Source organism: Salvelinus alpinus, chromosome 32, assembly GCF_045679555.1.
Source record: "Salvelinus alpinus chromosome 32, SLU_Salpinus.1, whole genome shotgun sequence".
Lineage (NCBI taxonomy): Eukaryota > Metazoa > Chordata > Actinopteri > Salmoniformes > Salmonidae > Salvelinus > Salvelinus alpinus.
In genome coordinates, this window is record NC_092117.1 from 15,163,994 (window position 1) to 15,185,875 (window position 21,882).

Genomic DNA, 21,882 nt, shown 5'->3' on the forward strand with positions numbered 1-21,882 from the left:
ATCTAGTGGAAGCCTTAAGAAGTGCAATATGACCCCATAGACACTGTATATTCGATAGGCAATGACTTGAAAAACTACAAACCTCAGATATACCACTTCCTGGTTGGATTTTTTCTCAGGATTTTGCCTGCCATATGAGTTCTGTTATACTTACAGACATCATTCAAACAGTTTTAGAAAGTTCAGAGTGTTTTATATCCAAATTACTACTACTAATTATACTTTACTCTGGGCACCTTTTTATCCAAGCTACTCAATACTGCCCCCCTGTCCCAAAGAAGTTAAGCACTGTTAACACTGTTTTAATTCAATACTTTTACAAACCATTAAGCTTGCTTCTCCCTACTTCCACTTGTGCTACAACCAGCACTGCAGCTGAAATGAATGAGTAGCCATTAACCAATTGTATCGATAGGCCAGTGTTTTTTTTATTTATTATTAGTGTCTCTTTTAATATCAAGGAATAGTTCACTTTTTTTAGGAACAACAGCATGAATTTGTGCATGAGGCAGAAATAATGCGGTGCAACTCGAGTGTGGCCATCAGGTGGAAGACATTGTCCCCCCCCCTCTGGTCAGTCTCAGCAGAAGGAGGGAAAGAGCAGGGACTGTGAGAGGCAGACCCTCTATTTCTCTCTCCCTCCCTCTGCTGAGACTGACTATCTGATGCAGGTACCATCAGTCCAGTCAAATAAGAAAGTGAATTATTTAAATTTATGCTCAGCTGTGCCTCTCAACTTATGCAACAGCTGATGAATTGTTATTATTATTTTGTTATTTGAAATATAATATGGTCTGAGAAGGACATTATTGGCAGGCTAAGCGTTGCCATGCTGTGATGTATTAGGCCTACTGCACAAACTTCATTCCTACACAGCTGTTTTTATTAGAGTAATGTTGAAGGAGTGTACATTGTTTAAGTCATGTTGAAAAATTATTCAGAGCGGTAGATCTTGGCTTTCATTTTGACTCAGAAAAGGTTGGTGACCGCTAAGAGGTGTCGCAATGCAGACTAGGGATATGGTGACCTATGTAAGCTATTTATATTCTGTGCATTTCTCTCTCTCTCTCTCTCTCTCTCTCTCTCTCTCTCTCTCTCTCTCTCTCTCTCTCTCTCTCTCTCTCTCTCTCTTTCTCTCTCTCTCTCTCTCTGTCTCTCTCTCTCTCTGTCTCTCTTTCTGTCTCTCTCTCTGTCTCTCTGTGTGTGTGTGTGTGTTTTCATTTTGCATTCTCTAGTTCTCTGTCTCTCCCAGTTGACTCTGTGCTGTTTGAAGCGGCCACCTGAGCGGAGAAGCACAACAGCAGCTCTCCTGTGTGGTCCCCCTCTCAGCACTACTGTGTGTGTGTGCACAAGCTGTGTGTGTCACTATGTGTGTGTGTTGATATGTGTGAGCGCTGTAAGTGTTTTGTGGGCGAGCGAGTTGTGTGTGAGCGCTGTGCGTGTGCCAAGAGGAAGGCCTTGAACCCTCGCAGCCCCCCAACTCTGAGAGCTAATTAAGGGATGTTTCCTGCGCCCTGTCTGCTCGGCCCTCTGAATGAGCCTGTTCCTCTATGCACACCTACATACTGCCTGGTGTCTCTCTGTGGCTGCTCTGCTCACTGGCCTTCAGCTAGAGCCACACAGCTTCTCACCATCACTCATCCTTAGCTACATACACCCCATGAACAAAAACACTCTCTTACAGCTTAAGGCCCCATGGCGAATCAGCCTCTGTTTGTGTGTGAATGTGCGTGCATCTTCAGTGCATGTGGATTCCTCTTTTTGTCTTTTTGTGTCCCCCCCGGGTCTGTGCATGTGGGGTCCTCCGGGACTTTTTGTGTGCACGGTGGAATTGATTTGGGAATGAATTGAGAATGCTGGCAAGAGGCTGGGGAACGAAAGAGGAGAAAGGGAGGCCCTCTAATAAAAGATGGTGAGGGAGAAACAGAAAAGATAGCCTGGGAGAAATTGTTCCAAATACATTTTAATTGGTAAGAAGGGAATCCCTTGTTTTGGGAGTTGAAGTGGGAGTGCCTCAAACCAATTCAAAGAGAGAAAAGGCGACACAAACACTTTTACTACACTCTCACACATACCAACCAGTTATATGGAGCCTCAGCGATTGATTGGCCAGCTGTGAAAGACCATTCTTGCGACCTGTGCATGGAGGCGAAAGGGAGTTGTGAGTCATGAACAGTGTGAAGACTCCATAGGGGGGGGGGGGGGGGGGGGGGGGGGGTGTAAATGTGTGTCAGCGGGGGTGGTTGGGGATGGTAGCACTTCTCGCCTTCCTAGGGGTACAAGTCATAGGAAGGGAGTGGGTGTACTGTACTGTACACTTGCCTGAACAGAGAAAGAGCGGTGTAAATAGTCTGTTTTCTTTGTGGACCTCTAATAGCGCTGGGCCTCAGGAGCAGTGTGTGACTGTCCCCGACCAATTAAAAAGCTCCCAAACACCTCTCTGAGCGGAGTCGTGTGGCAGGAGCAAGAGGTGATCGATTTATCTGTAAGGTGTTGAGGTCGCTGGACCGTATCTCTGCCCCCAGAGCCCCCCTAGACACTGTCCTCTATTGTAGCGCCTCCCTCACTCTTCTCCCTTTTCTCACTTTATGCCTTTCGGTCGCATTCAGACAGAGTTTTTGTATCCGTCAGCAACGGATTGAGTCCATTGTTTTACATAGGGAGCCAATATGCTTTCGCCACTTTTATTTACATGGCTGATCAAAACTATTTTTCTTGTGGCTCTCTCTTGTCCCTCTGCAGCAGACATATGGTGAGCAATGTGTTTGGAACATCGAATCGCAATGAAATTGCAGTATCAAATCGCAATCGTGAGAATCGCAATATATATCTTATCGGCACCTAGGTATTGTGAGGTCCCTGGCAATTCCCAGCTCTACTTTACATTGGTGGGCCTTTGTCCTCCCCTCTTAGTGATCTGCACCCTCTAACCTCTATGTTGTCCCTTCCTAGGGGAGAGGGGATGTGGCCCCAAAGGGTTGGCCACTGTGTGTTGCTGCAGATGCTAATGCCATATCACTAGTGTCAGTCACCATACTGTACACTCTCACAGGTAGCCATAGACCCCTAGACACATCCTAGGTTGCCTTTGGTGTCTTTGGGGTAAACGGCTCATAGATCTGCATACCTAAGGGGAACTTCTACCCAGAAATTCAACCTCCTAAGTCAGGAGACAAGCTCCAACCCCCACCCATGTGTTTTAAATGCAGAAAAACTTTGATGGGGACAGAATGAATGGAAGCAGCAGAAGAGAAGTGGTCAGAGGGGGCGATACAGTAGTAAGTGGACAGAGAGGGATTGAGTGGGAAGCAGCCTGAGATGTGTGGCCAATAGAGAACAGTCCTGTCCAAGCAGAGCTCTGCTGGCTGCTGTTAAGCCTACAGCCATTGATTAAGACCGCTAATCAGATGAATGAGATGAAGGCGTTGAGGAGGGCAGGCTGAATCTAATGCTGTGGGAGAGATGAGATGAGGATGCCGTGCTCTGCTTTGACCCCCAGGAGGTAGCATGTGCATGTCTCGTGTGAGAACCCAGGGTGACATCTGAGACAGTCTGCCACAGCCTGAGAGCAACATCGCCCATGCCATACCACGGTATACACAGCACGGTATCTACAAACACACTACGCTCACACTAAATGCTAACTATTCTAACGTCAGTTCACACACAGTACAGAAGCGTATTACTATCATCATGATAATGCACAGACTACAGTACATACTTCAACACATCCAGGACGCAGGCACACTTTTGTAACCGATCATGCAATTATCCACACAATGCAAGCATATTACAATGCACCAATAGTCATTTATAACACACACTCACACTGTCTGGCTATGTGTTTTGGAGTAGAAGGCAGGGCTAGGAAGAGGAGGTTGAGTCAGACAGCAGTGCTGAGGCAGGCGGGTACGTAGGGGACAGCGGGATGCCCTGTAACCCTGTGCTCTGGAGCAGCCAAAGGCAAGCTATCGATCCAGCCGCATACTGGGACCAGTGGACCAAGTCGAGAGGGGCCTGGAAGTGTGACCGCTGACCGCCGCTCTAACCCCCTCTCCTGGCCGTCCCAGGGGCTTGGTGGGGGTTGCTGGGGGGGGTTAGGGGTCAGGCCCTCCCTCCTCTAGCAGTCCTAAATTACTCTGTAGCCCTGCTCATCCGGGTCACTGCTTCCCACACTGGAAGGGAACTGGGAACACAGTGTACAATACTATTCCCTCAAGACTGTAGCCTCTCAGCTTCTACATGCACTCACTCATGCAGACATAGACAGCGGTAGATCTAGAGACACACAGAGATTTAATTGCATTGGCAGGAAGAGCCTGTTTTATTCACTTTGACTATTGATGTATAGTGAGCTTGGGAGATGGAGGGGGAACGAGAGGCACACAGCTGCTCTCTGAAATACACAAATGTAGAACACACCTGGGACATAAACAGTATGCATATTTACACACACACACACACACACACACACACACACACACACACACACACACACACACACACACACACACACACACACACACACACACACACACACACACACACACACACACACACACACACATTCATTCATACTGTATGCACATGCACACACACTCCCAACAGGCGCACTTCAGAACACCACACGCACACACTGACACAGTGTTGACCCGGCCGCTTTCCCGTTTGGATTATAGCCTTGGCCTGCTCTCTGAGACCGCACTGCTTCCTCAGTACTGACTGCCAGACAAAGACAGACACACTGCAACCAGGGCGTCCACCTCACCACTATGCCAAGGCCAATGGCAATGCCCACAACCCTACCTTTCATCTTCAACCAAACCCCAGTGACTATACATGAGGCTTTATCTACTAATCTCCTGCATAAGGTCATTTAGTTTATTTCCTCCTTTATTCCTATTTTGGCTTCTACTGCGTTATTATTGTCGAGGAGATGAAATGGGCTATTTATGATTAGTGTGGTGGTAGTAGTAGTAGTTGTTTTTGAAGGTCGGTGATTACATATTTACGTTGCTCTCTGTATGCACAGTTGATTTAGCCCTAATCCAGTTCCCCAAGAGCGTGTTTGCTTGAGGCCATTTGAAAACGTGGAAGCAGCAGGCCTAGCCACAAGTCAGGGTCAGTGATGTCATTAAAACGCAACTCCTGCCAGACAGGTGGTCATGTTAACCCCCTCCCTTTCAAATGTTGATATACTCACGCACATTCGCGTTTGTGTGTACACACACGGTGGGTGGCCTTGTGTGGCTCCTCCACCGGCCGTGCAGATGCAGGGGTTTATTATATAAACACCCAATGGCGTTGCGTGTGGGAATGGAACGCGGCAGCGGTAGAAGCAACACAGCAGAATCCTATAGAATAACAATACCACACACTCCCTGTGTTTGACTGCTGGGATTCCCTGAGCCTAATTCTTAACAAATGTGCTTTCTCAGCTGGCGCTTGTATTGGTTCAATCCAATTACTCTATATATGAATGGACAAAGTCATCGATCACGTGACACCGTTCTTCCATATGTTAAGACTCAATAGCGCATTGAAGCCAGGTGAAGTCAGTTAAGATGGCATTTCATGGAGACGTAACATGCTCAGTTTGAGCTACTCTAGGAAGTAACGTTGCAGGCTAGCTCAGTGCTGGCCATAAGGCTGTTAAATGGCTAACAACTACTGCTCTCCCTCCTACAGACCACCCACTCAGACACAACCAACGCTGCTGCTAAAATCATTGTTGATTAGATGTGTTACTCCATTCCACTGCTGTCATTGATAATTGATTTTATTACCATTATTAGTATATCTATTTATCCTGCTACTGGTCATTAGTACTGTTTACAACGTATATATTAGCATTACTATATTACCATAAGTATTTCTATATTCCTGCTACCAGTAACTTTTCAGCCCAGTTTACATGTATATCCTTCTTCCAGTCACTTTTTTTTTTTATCTATAAGCCCACCGACCTCAAGGATCCTGTTTTCGGCTACAATGTCTGCAGTACTGCGGACGGCCTTGAACTTTTGTGGCTTCAATGAGAGGGGGCAGTCATTCTCCCCTGGTTCAATCTCCCCCTCATCACTCCGGGGCTGCTCTCTCCCTGCCAGGTTAAATATACTCCTGATTCCCCCTCTCCCCCTCCACTGTTTCCTCCTTATCTCCAGCCGGCTGCCCTTGTTTGCATGGCATCCCTCCATGGAGAGATTACTGGGGCCCCATGGTTTTGACGTAGCGCACCGGGTAACAGTGTAAATATTGTGACATGTTTTTTCCCCAAGCCGACCGGCACGTCAAGGCTACCACCTGTGGGCCCGCTGCGACGCTCTCTTTCTCCTCTGTCAGAACACCAGTGCTCCACTGTGCCACAACGGATGGCCTGCCTAATGAAGTGCCATCTTTAATCTTTAAATATTTATTCTGTTTTAATGAGGGAGATATTCTTTGAATATTTTTCACTCTGGAGGTTCTCCTCTGAGGGAACGAGCAATCTTTGTGTGTCCTCTCTTCCCCTCAACCTAGACCCTGGTTTCAGACTTAATGTAGATATTTTTAGCCGTCCATCTGACTAACAAAGCCATGCCCGTCAATGCTGTGTGTTTGCATTGCTTTCCAGGAACTGTCAAGCTATTACGTTAAATGACAGGACGGAGAGACAGTTTCTTACATGAATTTGCTAGTCAAAGATAATCAAGTGAAACTAAGTCACCATGCATGGAAAGACCTCAACAAAAGCTTACTCCTCTTCTGCTTCCCTTCTATGAAAAGAGCTTCCTCATCTGTCTGTTTCCGTCTGCCTGTCTATCAGGCTGAAATGGGAAATTAATTTGACTATAACAGTTTTGTCTCACACAGCAGTCCGTGTTATGATCTAGTCATAAATCCAGTGGAGCGTTGTTAGTCAGGAAGTGATAATGATCAGAGTGTTGGAGTGTTGTGCAGGCAGTTCAGTTAGTGGCTTTTCAACTATAATTTCCTTTAGATGATGACCTTGGCTGTTTTATTACCATGATCTCATTGTGAATATATTGTAGTTGAACATTAGCTGAGGTTTATGGTCAGTTCATTTACAAGTGATAGGTACTCTTTTTTTTCTTTTCTTTTTTTTTTAAGCTACCAGGGATGAGCACTTTTTTACTTTCATGGGCTTTGTAGCACCCTTGGGGCAGGTTTCCCAGACACAGATTAAGCCTCGATCTAAAAAGCATGCTCAATGGAAAATCTCTATTGCAATTGTCCAGGACCAAGTATAAACTGTATCTGGAAAGCCGTCCCAGTTTTAACGTCCCTAAGTTTAAACGATCATCTACTACCATCGACTCCTTGCCTGGCCTCCAGTTAAAGAAAATATATCCACAGTGGTTAAAGCCAGACAACAAACTCCATGGCAACGAAGGAGAAAACTGATATTAGAAAATATACCCAGTGAAAGCGAGGTTTATTTTAGTCCAGAACACTCCATTGAGGTATAGTGCTGAGTGATTAACCGAAAATGACTTTTTTTTTAACAGCTAATTGACCAACTGTTGGTTCAATTATTTTAATTCTACTTTTTTTTTTTTTTTTTTTTTTTTTTTCGTGGTATCCAATTGTTAGTAGTTACTGTCTTGTCTCATCGCTACAACTCCCATACTGGCTCGGGAGAGACGAAGGTCGAGAGCCATGCGTCCTCCGAAACACAACCCAACCAAGCCGCACTGCTTTTTAACACAGCGCGCATCCAACCCGGAAATCAGCCGCACCAATGTGTCGGAGGAAACACCGTACACCTAGAGACCTGGTCAGCGGGCATTGCGCCCGGCCCGCCACAGGAGTCGCTAGTGCACCATGAGACAAGGATATCCCTGCCGGCCAAACCCTCCCTAACCCGGACGACGCTAGGCCAATTGTGCTTCGCCCCATGGACCTCCCGGTCGCGGCCGGCTGCAACAGAGGCTGGGCTCGAACCCAGAGTCTCTGGTGGCACAGCTAGCACTGCGATGCAGTGCCTTAGACTAGAGGTAGACCGATTCTGATTTTTCGATACCGATTATTGGAGGACCAAAAAAAGCCGATACCGATTAATCGGTCGATTTTTATTTATTTATTCGTAATAATGACAATTACAACAATACTGAATGAACACTTATTTTAGCTTAATATAATACATCAATAAAATCAATTTAGCCTCAAATAAATAATGAAACATGTTCAATTTGGTTTAAATAATGCAAAAACAAAGTGTTGGAGAAGAAAGTAAAAGTGCAATATGTGCCATGTAAGGAACGTTTAAGTTCCTTGCTTAGAACATGAGAACATATGAAAGCTGGTGGTTCCTTTTAACATGAGTCTTCAATATTCCCAGGTAAGAAGTTTTAGGTTGTAGTTATTATGGGACTATTTCTCTCTATACCATTTGTATTTCATTAACCTTTGACTATTGGATGTTCTTATAGGCACTTTAGTATTGCCAGTGTAACAGTATAGCTTCCATCCCTCTCCTCACTCCTACCTGGGCTCGAACCAGGAACACAACGACAACAGCCACCCTCGAAGCAGCGTTACCCATGCAGAGCAAGGGGAATAACTACTCCAAGTCTCAGAGTGAGTGACGTTTGAAACGCTATTAGCGCGCACCCCGCTAACTAGCTAGCCATTTCACATCGGTTCACCAGCCTAATCTCGGGAGTTGATAGGCTTGAAGCACAGCGAAGAGCTTCTGGCAAAACGCAGGAAAGTGCTGTTTGAATGAATGCTTACGAGCCTGCTGCTGCCTACCACTGCTCAATCAAATCATAGACTTAGTTATAACATAATAACACACAGAAATACGAGCCTTAGGTCATTCATTTCGTAGAATCCGGAAACTATCATCTCGAAAACAAGACGTTTATTCTTTCAGTGAAATACGGAACCGTTCCGTATTTTATCTAACGGGTGGCATCCATAAGTCTAAATATTCCTGTTACATTGCACAACCTTCAATGTTATGTCATAATTACGTAAAATTCTGGCAAATTAGGCTGCCCAAACTGTTGCATATACACTGACTCTGCGTGCAATGAACGCAAGAGAAGTGACACAATTTCACCTGGTTAATATTGCCTGCTAACCTGGATTTCTTTTAGTTAAATATGCAGGTTTAAAAACATATACTTCTGTGTATTGATTTTAAGAAAGGCATTGATGTTTATAGTTAGGTACACATGGGAGCAACGATACACACCGCATCGATTATATGCAACGCAGGACACGCTAGATAAACTAGTAATATCATCAACCATGTGTAGTTAACTAGTGATTATGATTGATTGATTATTTTTTATAAGATAAGTTTAATGCTAGCTAGCAACTTACCTTGGCTTCTACTGCATTCGCGTAACAGGCAGGCTCCTCGTGGAGTGCAATGTAATCAAGTGGTTAGAGCGTTGGACTAGTTAATTGTAAGGTTGCAAGATTGAATCCCCTGAGCTGACAAGGTAAAAATCTGTCGTTCTGCCATTGAACGAGGCAGTTTGTCTATCGTACAAATTCATGAAAACAAAAAATGTATTTAAGGTTAGCGTTAGGCTAAAGTTAGCAGTGTGATTATGGCTAAGGTGAGAGTTAGATTTAAAATCAGATTTTAAGAAGACAAAATGTAGAAATGGACGTGGTTTATGACTTTGTGACTGTGTTAACTAGAGACGACTTGGCCGCCTTGCCATGGAGCAAATTAAAATAGGTGCTCATTTTCAACCATTCCATTGATCCTAAAGAGAAATCTCCACCCACCCATGCAAAACGAACTCGCCCATTGTTGCAATACACGCTCCAAACCATTTAATATTTATATACACGCTCCAAACCTACCCATATTACCGGAGCTTGTATTCTTTCTATTTCTGTGGCAGATTTGCATTGATACGGTATACAGCTGTATAATTTAGATAATGCATTGATACAGTAAATAGCTGTGTAATTTAGATAATGCATTGATACAGTAAATAGCTGTGTAATTTAGATAATGCATTGATACAGTAAATAGCTGTGTAATTTAGATAATGCATTGATATGGTATATAGCTGTGTAATTTAGATAATGCATTGATATGGTATATAGCTGTGTAATTTAGATAATGCATTGATATGGTATATAGCTAGCTAGCTTGCTGAAATGATAATAGAGAGAACAAAAAATATAGATATTTTATCATGTCCGTGTGCATGCCCAAATAATAATGACGTTTGGAATCCTACACAGTTTCACTGGAATTATCAAACGGCAAGAGTCAGGAAAACGTCAACCCTCAACATTACAACAGCTGGTATAGGCAGGGTTTAGCGGAGACTCCTCTCTCTGCTAGTTTTTCTGAAATGATTTCCCCCTGGCTTAGCATGCTAGCTAGTTACACTAACAGCTGTCAGTCATTGTCCTATTTGTTGTTATTTCTCTGCTACACGTGGAAATCAACACAACATTCCCACCGCCAATTCCTAAATATTAGCAGCCTGCTTCAGTCTTCGAGGTGTAACCTAAATGAGAATTTCCGCTCATGGACAGGAATTACTCAAATAGGTGCAGCAACTTCCTCTGAGGTGAGCCTTTTTAATGGAAAATAATTAATATAATCGGAAACGGGGATTATTTTTTAAATAATCGAACCGAAACCGAACTGGCCTCAAAAAGCGCTAATCGCTCTGCACTACTGTGGTATGAGGTCCATCTACCCTAGAATGAATTCATAATCAGCTACACAAATACTCACAGCTTTCATGTACACTGGGAGAAACAGACAGATCTGTTGCTCTTGTCTTTGCTGAACAACCTTGTTCCGAGATCACTCGTCAGCAAGGAACAAACGTGCGGAGAAATACAACAGACTCTCCTACCTGCTTGTTTCATGTTGGGTGACAGCGCTGCTCAGAGTCTACCCAGTGTGCTGTTCTTTTGCCACCCCCTGGGGGGACGTATGGAGAGAAGAGGGGCCATTGCCTCCCGGAATTTAATGACCCCCAGGGTCTGAACAGAGGAGGGTTGAAGAGTGCGAGAACTTCGTTTTTTCCTTTCTTTCCTTTGTTCCGTCTGCTTTTTTGGTTCAGAGAGCAAACACAGCGGTTGTCGCCCCTCTTGGTATTCCAGTAGACGGACAAGCATCTGATCAACTCAACAGGCTTCTGGATCCAATCGACCAGCTTGGAAGTCAGTACTTTTGGCAGGGTGAATTACACACACATATACAGTTTCTCTCAATGAAGCTGACTCAATTCGTACAAGTAGCGTAAGATTTAGAATGGAGATAATTTAAGCTAAACATTAATGTTCAACTATCCAGTCAAATTAGTTAATTGTTTAATCCAGAGTCTCCAAGAGCAGCAGCCTCCCACCAACACTTCCTGTTGCACTCAGTCTTGCCATTGGTCCTCACATAATGCAGTTTGAGGCTTAGCTCTTCTGACCTTTCTCTGTTAGAACTCCTCTCTACACCCTCTAGTCACTGTAAGTGTTGGTTAGAGAGGGCATAGTTCAGACTGACCATGAGGTAGCACACCTGTGGGTGAATGAGCAAGCGACCCCTGGGGCCAAAGCAACAGTCCCCTGCCCCTCTCTCCTGTTGCCATCAAAGGAGCCCAGTCACTGTGAGTTACTGCTGCTGGTCTATCTCCCCCTGCTGGTGGGTTCCTGCAATGTATATACTGGCATGGTAGGATGAAATTGGCCTTTCCAGACAATGATCTAAGGTCAGCATTGCATTTTCCCCCAGATAGTTAAAGTTATGATTGGGGGTAGGGTAATCTGATTCTAGACCTGTACCTTAGGTCAACTCCTGGGTGGAATGTGAGGCACCAGCACAAACAACAGCCTCCTACCAGGCCCTCTGGTATACCATAGCCTCAGGTCAGGGTTCAGTCGAGTGGAGTGGACAGGATGCATACTGGTCCTTAAGAGATGAATAAATGATGTGTGTGTTGTGTGGCTGTGTGTGCATAAACTGGAGCCCTATTCGTTATCATGCAATCTTGCAGCATTCTTAAACCCTCTCTTTCTGATAAGCTCAGTTATCGTCAGATCTGTCATTCCCTCTGCCCTCTGCTTCCCTGTGGTATCTCTCCTCCTCTAGAAGCACATGACTCCAGCATTTCCAAATATAGACTAAAGAAAATATAATTATTTAACTAACAGTTAATAACAGGGGATCTGTCTGGCAACTGTCTTGTTTGGTCTGTAATGCTCTGTGTGATTGAAGTGTTATCAGGGACTTTCCAACCCGGGAACCCATCTGGTCCTGTGATAGAGGTTGTCTGATTCCCCTCATTTCCTCTCTTTATCTACATGCCATTTTATATACTGTGGCTTCTATAGTCAGGCTGGAGCCAAATGAAGGAGAGGATTTGATAGAGAAAGGCTTACCTTTCGTTCAGGTTTAAATCTGTATCTGGGATTTATGTTCCAGATGGGCGCTTGTTTAGGAAGAGGTTGTTAAATTGTTTGTTTTTGATTCCCAATATACTCTCTTGTTCTCTCTTTTTCACACACACACACACACAAACACACACACACACACACACACACACACACACACACACAGACACACACACACACACACAGAGTGTACAAAACATTAGGAACACCTTCTTAATATTGAGTTGCATCCCCTCTTTTGCCATCAGAACAGCCTCAATTTGTCAGGGCATGAACTCTACAAGGTGTTGAAAGCGTTCCCCACGGATGCTCGCTAGAGGTCGACCGATTATGATTTTTCAATCCCGATACTGATTATTGGAGGACCAAAAATACTGAATGAACACTTTTATTTTAACTTAATATAATACATAAATAAAATCAATTTAGTCTCAAATAAATGGTTTAAATAATGCAAAAACACAGTGTTGGAGAAGAAAGTAAAAGTGCAGTATGTGCCATGTAAAAAAGCTAACGTTTAAGTTCCTTGCTCAAAACATGAGAACATATGAAAGCTGGTGGTTTCTTTTAACATGAGTCTTCAATATTCCCAGTTAAGAAGTTTTTGGTTGTAGTTATTATAGGACTATTTCTCTCTATACCATTTGTATTTCATATACCTTTGACTATTGGATGTTCTTATAGGCACTATAGTATTGCCAGCCTAGTCACAAAGTCACAGACAGCGCTGTGCTTCAAGCATTGCGAAAAGCTGCTGGCAAACGGAGGAAAGTGCGGTTTGAATTAATGCTTACGAGCCTGCTGCTGCCTACCACCGCTCAGCTAGACTGCTCTATCAAATATCAAATCATAGACTTAATTATAATATAATAAACACACAGAAATACGAGCCTTAGGTTATTAATACGGTCAAATCCGGAAACTATAATTTCGAAAACAAAACGTTTTTTCTTTCAGTGAAATACGGAACCGTTCCGTATTTTATCGAACGGGTGGCATCCCTATGTCTAAATATTGCTGTTACATTGCACAACCTTCAATGTTATGTCATAATTATGTACAATTCTGGCAAATTAATTAAGGAAGAAATGGGCTTGACACAGTTCGCAACGAGCCAGGCGGCCCAAACTGCTGCATATACCCTGACTCTGCTTACACTGAACGCAAGATGCCAGGCGACCCAAACTGCTGCATATACCCTGACTCTGCTTACACTGAACGCAAGAGAAGTGACACAATTTCAGGCACCGCATTGATTATATGCAACGCAGGACAAGCTAGTTAAACTAGTAATATCCTCAACCATGTGTCGTTAACTAGTGATTATGTTAAGATCGATTGCTTTTTTATATGCTAAGTTTAATGTTAGCTAGCACCTTACCATGGCTCCTTGCTGCCTGCACTCGCATAACAGGTGGTCAGCCTGCCACACAGTCTCCTCGTGGATTGCAATATAATCGGCCATAATCGGCGTCCAAAAATGCAGATTACCGATTGTTATGAAAACTTGAAATCGGCCCTAATTAATTGGCCAATCCGATTAATCTGCCAACCTCTAATGCTGGCCAATGTTGACTCCAATGCTTAACACAAACTGATGCGTCTGGCACCTACTACCATACCCCGTTCAAAGGCACTTAAATCTTTTGTCTTGCCCATTCACCCTCTGAATGGCACACATATACAATCCATGTCTCAAGACTTAACAATCCTTATTTAACCTGTCTCCTCCCCTTCATCTACACTGATTGAAGTGGATTTAACAAGGTGACATCAATAAGGGATCAGAGCTTTCACCTAGTCAGTCGGTCATGGAAAGAGCAGGTGTTCCTAATGTTTTGTACACTCAGTGTATGTGCACACACCTTAGAGAGAGAACCCTGCCCCCCCCCCCTCACATGCCTCCCCAGCTCCCACCTGCAGCCTGTGTGTGTGTCTGCTGATCCAGTCAGCATCAGGGTGGGAGTCTGTGGGATTCTCTCTCTCTAGTTTAGTCGTCCCTCCCTTGTGTAGCCAGACTGGCTTGGGGTGAGGAGGAGGGCCTAACGCGGACAAAGCCTGCTCCTCCAGCTGTCAGCAGCTTGAGCATTTAGGCTTTATAAGCTGCTCAGGGCCATAGCCCCAGGGCCACTACTACTGACTACTGACAGTAGGGACCTGGAGGGGAGCGGCCTATATAAACTATTATACAGAGAGAGGCAGGAGGAGAGGAGCAGGAAGCTCGATGAATCGGGTCGGCCTTGGTGTGAAATGGTCAGTGACCAGCTGACTTCCCTCTCCTCCACATCGTTGGGCTTAATCGTCCTGGCCCTGCTCTCGGGGCCGGTTTCTGTCTTAAATGTCAGCTGTAAAATCTGTCAGATTCACTGGGACTGGGAGCCCTGTGAGACTCGGGTTGTTTTCAGGGTCAAACACTCAGTCTCTTTCCATCTTGCTCTCTCTTACCCAAAGGCCGTGGGAGGATGCCTGGGCTCTAAGTAGATGTAGATAGTAGATAGACTGTACACCCACATTTTAGACGGGAAAATCTCAGCACTGCATTCACGTATTCTCTCTGCTCTCTCCCTCACAGGTCTCCCTGCCTGACCGACCCCGTCAGATAAGACCGACACACCAGTTTTCAGGTGAGACCTCTCTGCTTCCTCCGGTCTTAACACCACCTCAAACCTACCACCACTTATATACCTCTGTTTACCCCCGGAGTCTCAGTCAAGTCTGTCCCGAGCCTTAGCCTAGTTGTTAAAAGCCACGCCCCCCCCTCCTCACACACACATCCGTCTCTCCTTCTCTCCTTACACCATTAGGGCTCTATTATTTAGCACAGCAATCTCACCTCTTTCACCCCTCTCCCTCTTCATCACACGATCATGTTTCCTTTTTCACCCTCGTTTTTATAAATGGGTGCCTCTTGAAATGTAAATGAGTTATGCACACACAGCGGTCACCACTATTAACATCATTTTTCACTAGATTGTTGCTGAAAAAAGATTGGAGTGGTCATTGAAGTTCAGAACGAGGTTATGTGGCATGCTTGTATATCCGATACTGAAACATTTCCTGTGGATTTCTAGATATCGACTTGCATCACCCCTGTCGTTCGTACAGACCCAGCTGTTATAAATAGCTTTTCTTTTTCTTAAAAATGTTTCCAGGTCTGACCACAACCGCTCCACCTAGAGCAATAGTAACAAAACTAAACTTCAGAGGACAAGGTGACACTGACCCATTTTTCCTTCAGTAGCCTTCCCTACCCTGTGCCTCCTCCCCACCCATCCACCTAGCTTCTGTACCCTTGTGGGAGGGGGTGGAGGACCCTGTGTGTTGTGATTTGTCTCCCAATGGCCCACATGTTGGAGGGGAAGTGGTCAAGGAGGTGAGACTTCTCCGGCTAAGAATAGAGGTTCCTTTCTCGGGATGCGCTCAGTCCCCCCCCTCCCTCCATGTTCACAGAGGATGTTGGATCTGCGGTGAGAGGGGAGGTCCACTCCAGGGTGCCACGTCTTTGAGTGGTTCTGGGGGGTTTGAGTGGAAGCACCATGAGAGTTCCTCACCTTTCTCTGTCCTTCCGAATGTTCTTGCTCATTTTCTTCTTTCTCACTCCTCATTGTCCACTCTGTGTTGTAGACTCTGTCTCTGTCTGTCTCTCTGTCGTCTGTCTGTCTGTGTGTTCATCTCCCTCTGTGTTTCTCTCTGTCAAGGTGCCTTTGCTAAAGCCGAGGCTTAGTTAGTACTTCTGAGAGAAAAATGATCCTTTAAGTGCTTGCCCAGGAAATGTAGCGTGGCGGCACGGTTGACATTGATCATGTCAGGGTAACTTTGATAGATCGCGGTATCCTGTTTATGATGCAGGGTGGTGAGCGTCTGTCTGGGCTTGGGACTCGATTTGTCAGTTTTTCTTTTTCTAACGAGCTGATATGGGCTGCTTGTTTTGCTCTTTGCATTTAACCACATATTTATATTTGCACTGTAGCGCCTTGTTGGCCTCCACCAGTTCCCCCACAGTGATAAATGATCCAGCCAGCCTGCAGGGACTGAGACACTGTTTCAGTGCTGCTGTATCGTTGTCATAAAGCCACTGAGCTAGTCTCGTGACCTGGTCTGGTCCCAGAGGGCTCATTGGAATCAACCCAGCCCACTGCAGGTGGAATGCATTGTCTTAATTCTCTAGTGGCTCCCATGTAAGGCAGGTCTTGTGCTGGAGATTTCCCAGTTTACTAACACACTGACAGTGCACAGCTCTCACGGCATTGAGTTCCCTGACCCCCCCATCCTCCGGCACTACCATTGCGCACCCTGCCTGCATCTGTGTGGGACTAGCCGCAATCGTAAACAAAATCTTAATTGCTCTGCAGCATTGGCCCACATTTTGAGATCGTGTACCCACAGCCACCCACACAGCCATATAATCATTCACATTTAAGGTCAGAGTTTTCCTTCCACACCTGTAACGCTATATTTGAGGAGGACGGGAACACATGGAGGTTATGGTGAGGCTATTTTTGGTCTCCGTGAGGAAAAAGTGCTCATGACACACAGAGGGCTTTGGGGATGGCCTGGTTTTGAGTTGGGGGAGGGGACCTAATGGAAAAACCATAAGGCTGCAATCTTTAGGCCATATGGAAGCGTCATCAAATTTGACCCTGCCGCATGGTTGTGTTGACTCGTTCTCTGTAGGGTTTGGGCCACTGTCAGCACAGAGACGCTGTGTACCCACAGGGAACAACTCAGTCTGACAGGCAGTTTCACCAGCAAGGTTTTATAGCTGCCTTTTGGTTTATGATGCTGTTAGCTGAGCGGTTTTGCAAACAAATAATTATTGTATGTCCAAGACAAATGTCAAGTTAACATTTCTTTTTACTTTTAATAGAATTGTTGTTTCTGTTTATCTTCTATTTCTGTTTTGCGTCGTCATGAGACATTATCCTGAGGACTAATTTTGGTTACAAGAACATGGATTGTGATCTAACGTGCACTAATCCTACTCTCTCTCTCTTTCTGCCCCTCCCTCAGGCGTGTTCCTCTCTGCCGCCTTCAAGATGAACAGGTTGGGCCTCCACAGGGGGCAGTGTTGAAGGCTGAGCCCCAGCCTGCCGAACCCCCAGCCGAGACTGCTGAACCCAACACACACGCACAGAAGATCTGCCACACACACAACCTGAGAGCAGGAGCTACACCCCCACGATACAACCAGCATCTCCTGATAACGGCCGTGTTTACGTGTGTACAAGGGAGCTGTGTGGTGTTCAGTGACGGGGAAAGGAGAGAGGAGAGAAACTGCTGATCCGCTGAGAGGAGGGGAGCGAGCGGAGGAGGAGGAGTGTGTGAGGAACGCAGAGGGAGAAACCCAATCCTCTTAGGTAGCAGAGCTGAGGACGGGCGTGCCTGGGAGCCAGAGAGAGAGAGGTAGGAGAGTGCAGAGGTAGAGGGAGCCCAGAGACCAGCCCAGGCTGAGTCGGAGCAGCCAGACAGGCAGCGCGTTGTGCATCCAAAGAGGTGGAAAGGCGAGCAGGGCCAAAGCCGGAAGGCGACTCATGGGCAATGGGGGCCATGGTGACCTAGCGTAAATGGCTATCCCTCAGCACAGCTTGGTGCCAGTGTCTGCTGCTCAACCCTCCCCCTCTCTCTCCTCCTGTATCCCTGCCCGCTGCTGTGCCCTGTTGCTGTTCGTCCCTGGCGCTGCCTTCTGCTCTGCGCCGGCACTGCCCCTGTCGTGCTGCGGCCATGGTGGCCAGCCTATGGAAGCTGGTGCGGGGCGTCAGGCAACTGGAGCTCCATCGCCTCATCTTGGCACTCATCGTCTTCTGCCTTTTCTCCATGGCTTTCCTGGCCTATTACGTCAGCAACAGCCCCAAGATCAAGGAGGCCCCCCCGCTGCCCTTCAGTGACTGTCGGGGGGTGCCGGGGGCTGTGGGAGGTGGGCAGCAGGCGCCACTCTTCCTGCCTCACTCGGGTCGGCTGCGCCAGGTGAAGGCCATGGACAACTCTCGTACGGACCCAGTGGTGCTGGTGTTTGTAGAGAGCATCTATTCTCAGCTGGGGCAGGAGATCGTAGCCATCCTGGAGTCCAGCCACTTTAGCTACCGCACCGAGATCGCCCCGGGGAAGGGAGACATGCCCACGCTAACGGAGCGCAACCGCGGACGCTACGCCCTGGTCATATACGAGAATTTACTGAAGTATGTCAACCTGGACGCCTGGAACCGCGACCTGCTGGACAAGTACTGCATGGAGTACAGTGTAGGCATCATCGGCTTCTTCAAGGCCAACGAGAACTCGCTGCTCAGCGCCCAGCTTAAGGGCTTCCCTCTCTTCCTGCACTCCCACCTGGGCCTGAGGGATTACAGAATCAACCACAACGCCCCACTGCTCTACATCACCAGACCCAACGAGGTGGAGCAGGGCCCCCTGCCCGGGGACGACTGGACCGTGTTCCAATCCAACCACTCCACCTACGAGCCTGTCCTCCTGGCCAGCACCAAGTCCTCTGACGCCCTGGCCCACCTGGGGCCGCTCAGTGCTATGCACGCCACCGTGGTCCAGGACCTGGGGCTCCACGACGGCATCCAGAGGGTCCTGTTTGGAAACAACCTGTCCTACTGGCTGCACAAGCTGGTGTTTGTGGACGCCATCGCCTACCTGACGGGCAAGCGGCTCTGCCTCTCGCTGGAGCGCCACCTGCTGGTGGACGTGGACGATATCTTCGTGGGCAAGGAGGGCACCCGCATGAAGGTGACCGACGTAGAGGTGGGTTCACTCTCTCCCTCTTTCTTTCTCTCACACTCTGCCTACTGTAGGTTCACTGTCATTGGTATTTAAGCTTGTGTAAAGATGTATTATTAATGAGGTAAAAAAAACGAAATAGGCGGTTATTCCGAAGAGGACGATTATTCAGCCTGTTACCTTAACAAGTATAGATGTTTCTGTTTAAGCAACCTTTGATTTACCACTTAGTTTTCAGGAAAGTGCTTCTTTCCTGCTCCTCTCATCATGGGACACATATTGATTTCCAATGGGATTCTCCGTAAGGTGTGTGACTTGTTTCTAAGGCAAGGCCTAATAAAGGCTAGCATTTATTAGGATGAATCTCAACAGGATCTGTGTCTTCTGCCATTAGTCTCTTAATTATTTTATCTGGTTGTTAGCCCGCTACTGTGTCTAATTGGCCTGATTTACTTGAGTTCACTTCACTTTGAGAAAACCACCACTGGATGACTTTAAGCCTTTTCCAGTCTTAACCAAAGCCTTATTTGAAGTGACAAAAACAAATTCGGAAGAGTCTCCAGTACATCACAGCTCTCATAATGGTCTTTCTCTACCCTCTATAGCTGTTGAACACACTTAACCCGCATCAGCAGTTTGCAATGCAGAAAAGCGTTGCCTGGAGGGCCACTCTGACAAATGCATCAAACTAAATGAACACAACTAATGGGAAATATTAGGAGGATTAATTAGGCTTTTGCACTGACAACAGGGATGCATTTGGAGAGTGATAGGGGGCGGGACAAGGGAGCAAACTTGTCGCTTCAGCAAGGGCTCCCACAAGTCAATCAGCCAGTTAATGAGCCTGTCATCAATTCAGCCTGACAAGGTTGGAACCAGGCGGTTGCATAAGTAAGGGCATATGGAGGGAGAAAAGTACTGTTGGCACCGCTACTGTGTTTAGTCATCACACCACCGATGAGACGTTTCGGGTTAATTGCTCCTGTGGAAATGATGACTAATAGACCGTTTGACGTCTCAGGCAGCCGAGGCAGGTACATGCATGCTCTTGAGGCCGTAGCTTAACGGAGAAAACAACATTACATTACAGGTATATGGATTCATTGTGGAGCACAGAATAGAACAGCCGAGCTGGTGTAGTCAGAAGAATGGCCCATTGATTTTTTTTCTCACCTCAATCTTCTGAACAGAAGTGGTCTTCTCTGAAAGGAATTGGCCTGCTTGGTCTCTAGAGCATCAAGTCAATGGAACCACTTACCACTTTCTAATGTGTTAAAGATGCTGAAATATATTTGATGACTTTTCAAATAACGTTTCCACTCGGGCTGGGAATTGCCATGGACCTCACGATACGATATTTTCACAATACTTAAGTGCCAATACGATATGTATTGCGATTCTCACTATTCTACATGTATTGCGATTCAATACTGGGATGTTACTGTGATTTGATGTTCCAGACATATTGCTCACCATTTGTCTGCAGCAGAGAGACAGAAGAGAGCATGAGAATGTTTGTTTTGATCAGTCATGTAAATAAGTGCTGAAAACATGTTGGCTCACTATTTAAAAAGAAGATGGGGAACAAGCTATAGGATGAAAAATAACAGCGTTTTAGCGCAGGTACAGCCGACTAGCGAAAGCCAACGCTGCCTAGCAACAACAACAAAAAATATTTTGAAAATTGTATATATATCCGGACAGTTGTCTTGTGCAGTATTAAGATATTGCCATTTTGAAGTTAAATCACCTAAATTCTCTACTAAAGTGGATGTAAAAAGCATGTTAAACATGTATTGCTCTTCGGGGACCCTGTTAGTCATCTGTAGTTCATTGCAACCAACCATGTTGATCCTATTAACATTTTGAGGTGTCACAAAGAGGTTAGATAGAATTTTTCTTCCGCCTGCCCTGACGTGGTGTTAAACATTGTGGTCGTTGCCATGCAGGCTCGACTTTATTTACCGCAGTGTTGTCTAACTACCCCTACCACCTGGCCTCTGGTTGAGCAAAAAGGCTTTAATCACCTCAAGCAGTTGTGAGGCGAGTAACGGGGCACAAACAAGGCATGGCTAATGGACCACTAATCTTGTCTATTATTCTCACTCTGGGTGCAACCTCAGCACTGCACTCTTAAGCACTAAAGCTGATTTACACACACACACACACACACACACACACACACACACACACACACACACACACGAACACACACACGAACACACACCCACACCCACACACACGAACACACACACACACCCACACACACACACACACACACACACACACACACACACAAACCACGCACATACATGCATAACCACGTTCACTTTTCTGTGCTCTGTTCGATACGGTTGACTCCTGCATCTCAGCTATATTCTACTTGCTTGGTTAATGGTTGAATTTACATTCAGTGCCCTTGGAGTGCTGCCATAATCACTCTGGTTGGATGGGTACTCGGTCACCTCAGCATCTCACAGGCATTTCTACATCTCTGTCCTTATGGTAAATGGCAGCTGTTGTTTGCAATTGACCATGTCCTCTCATCCTCCTCCTATAATGCAGCCCTGGGCCAGGTAGGAGTCATGGACATGTTGACGGTCTAGGGCAGGGGTTCCCAAACCTTTTCACTCTGGGGCCCCCCTTCCAGCATTGGGGAACATCCCGCGCACCCCCCTGCACACGAGCGCACGTGCCACGTCTATTTCTATGTGCACAAGCACTGTTTTTGACTAACTGTTCACACCCCTCTTGTTGGTGGAGAGAATTTTGCGGGTTTAAAGC

General features: G+C 46.1%; 1 protein-coding gene across 2 annotated transcripts in view; it reads left to right on the forward strand.

Moving 5' to 3' along the window:
* LOC139562633 (bifunctional heparan sulfate N-deacetylase/N-sulfotransferase 2-like) overlaps positions 1 to 21,882 on the forward strand; it is a 177,180-nt gene that overhangs the window by 143,598 nt on the left and 11,700 nt on the right. For both annotated transcript variants that reach the window (XM_071380463.1, XM_071380464.1), the window contains 2 exons: positions 14,951 to 15,002; positions 17,389 to 19,122. In XM_071380463.1, coding sequence (XP_071236564.1) covers positions 18,100 to 19,122 — 1,023 coding nt within the window. In that variant the 5' untranslated portion in view covers positions 14,951 to 15,002; positions 17,389 to 18,099. The remainder of the gene's footprint in view (positions 1 to 14,950; positions 15,003 to 17,388; positions 19,123 to 21,882) is intronic.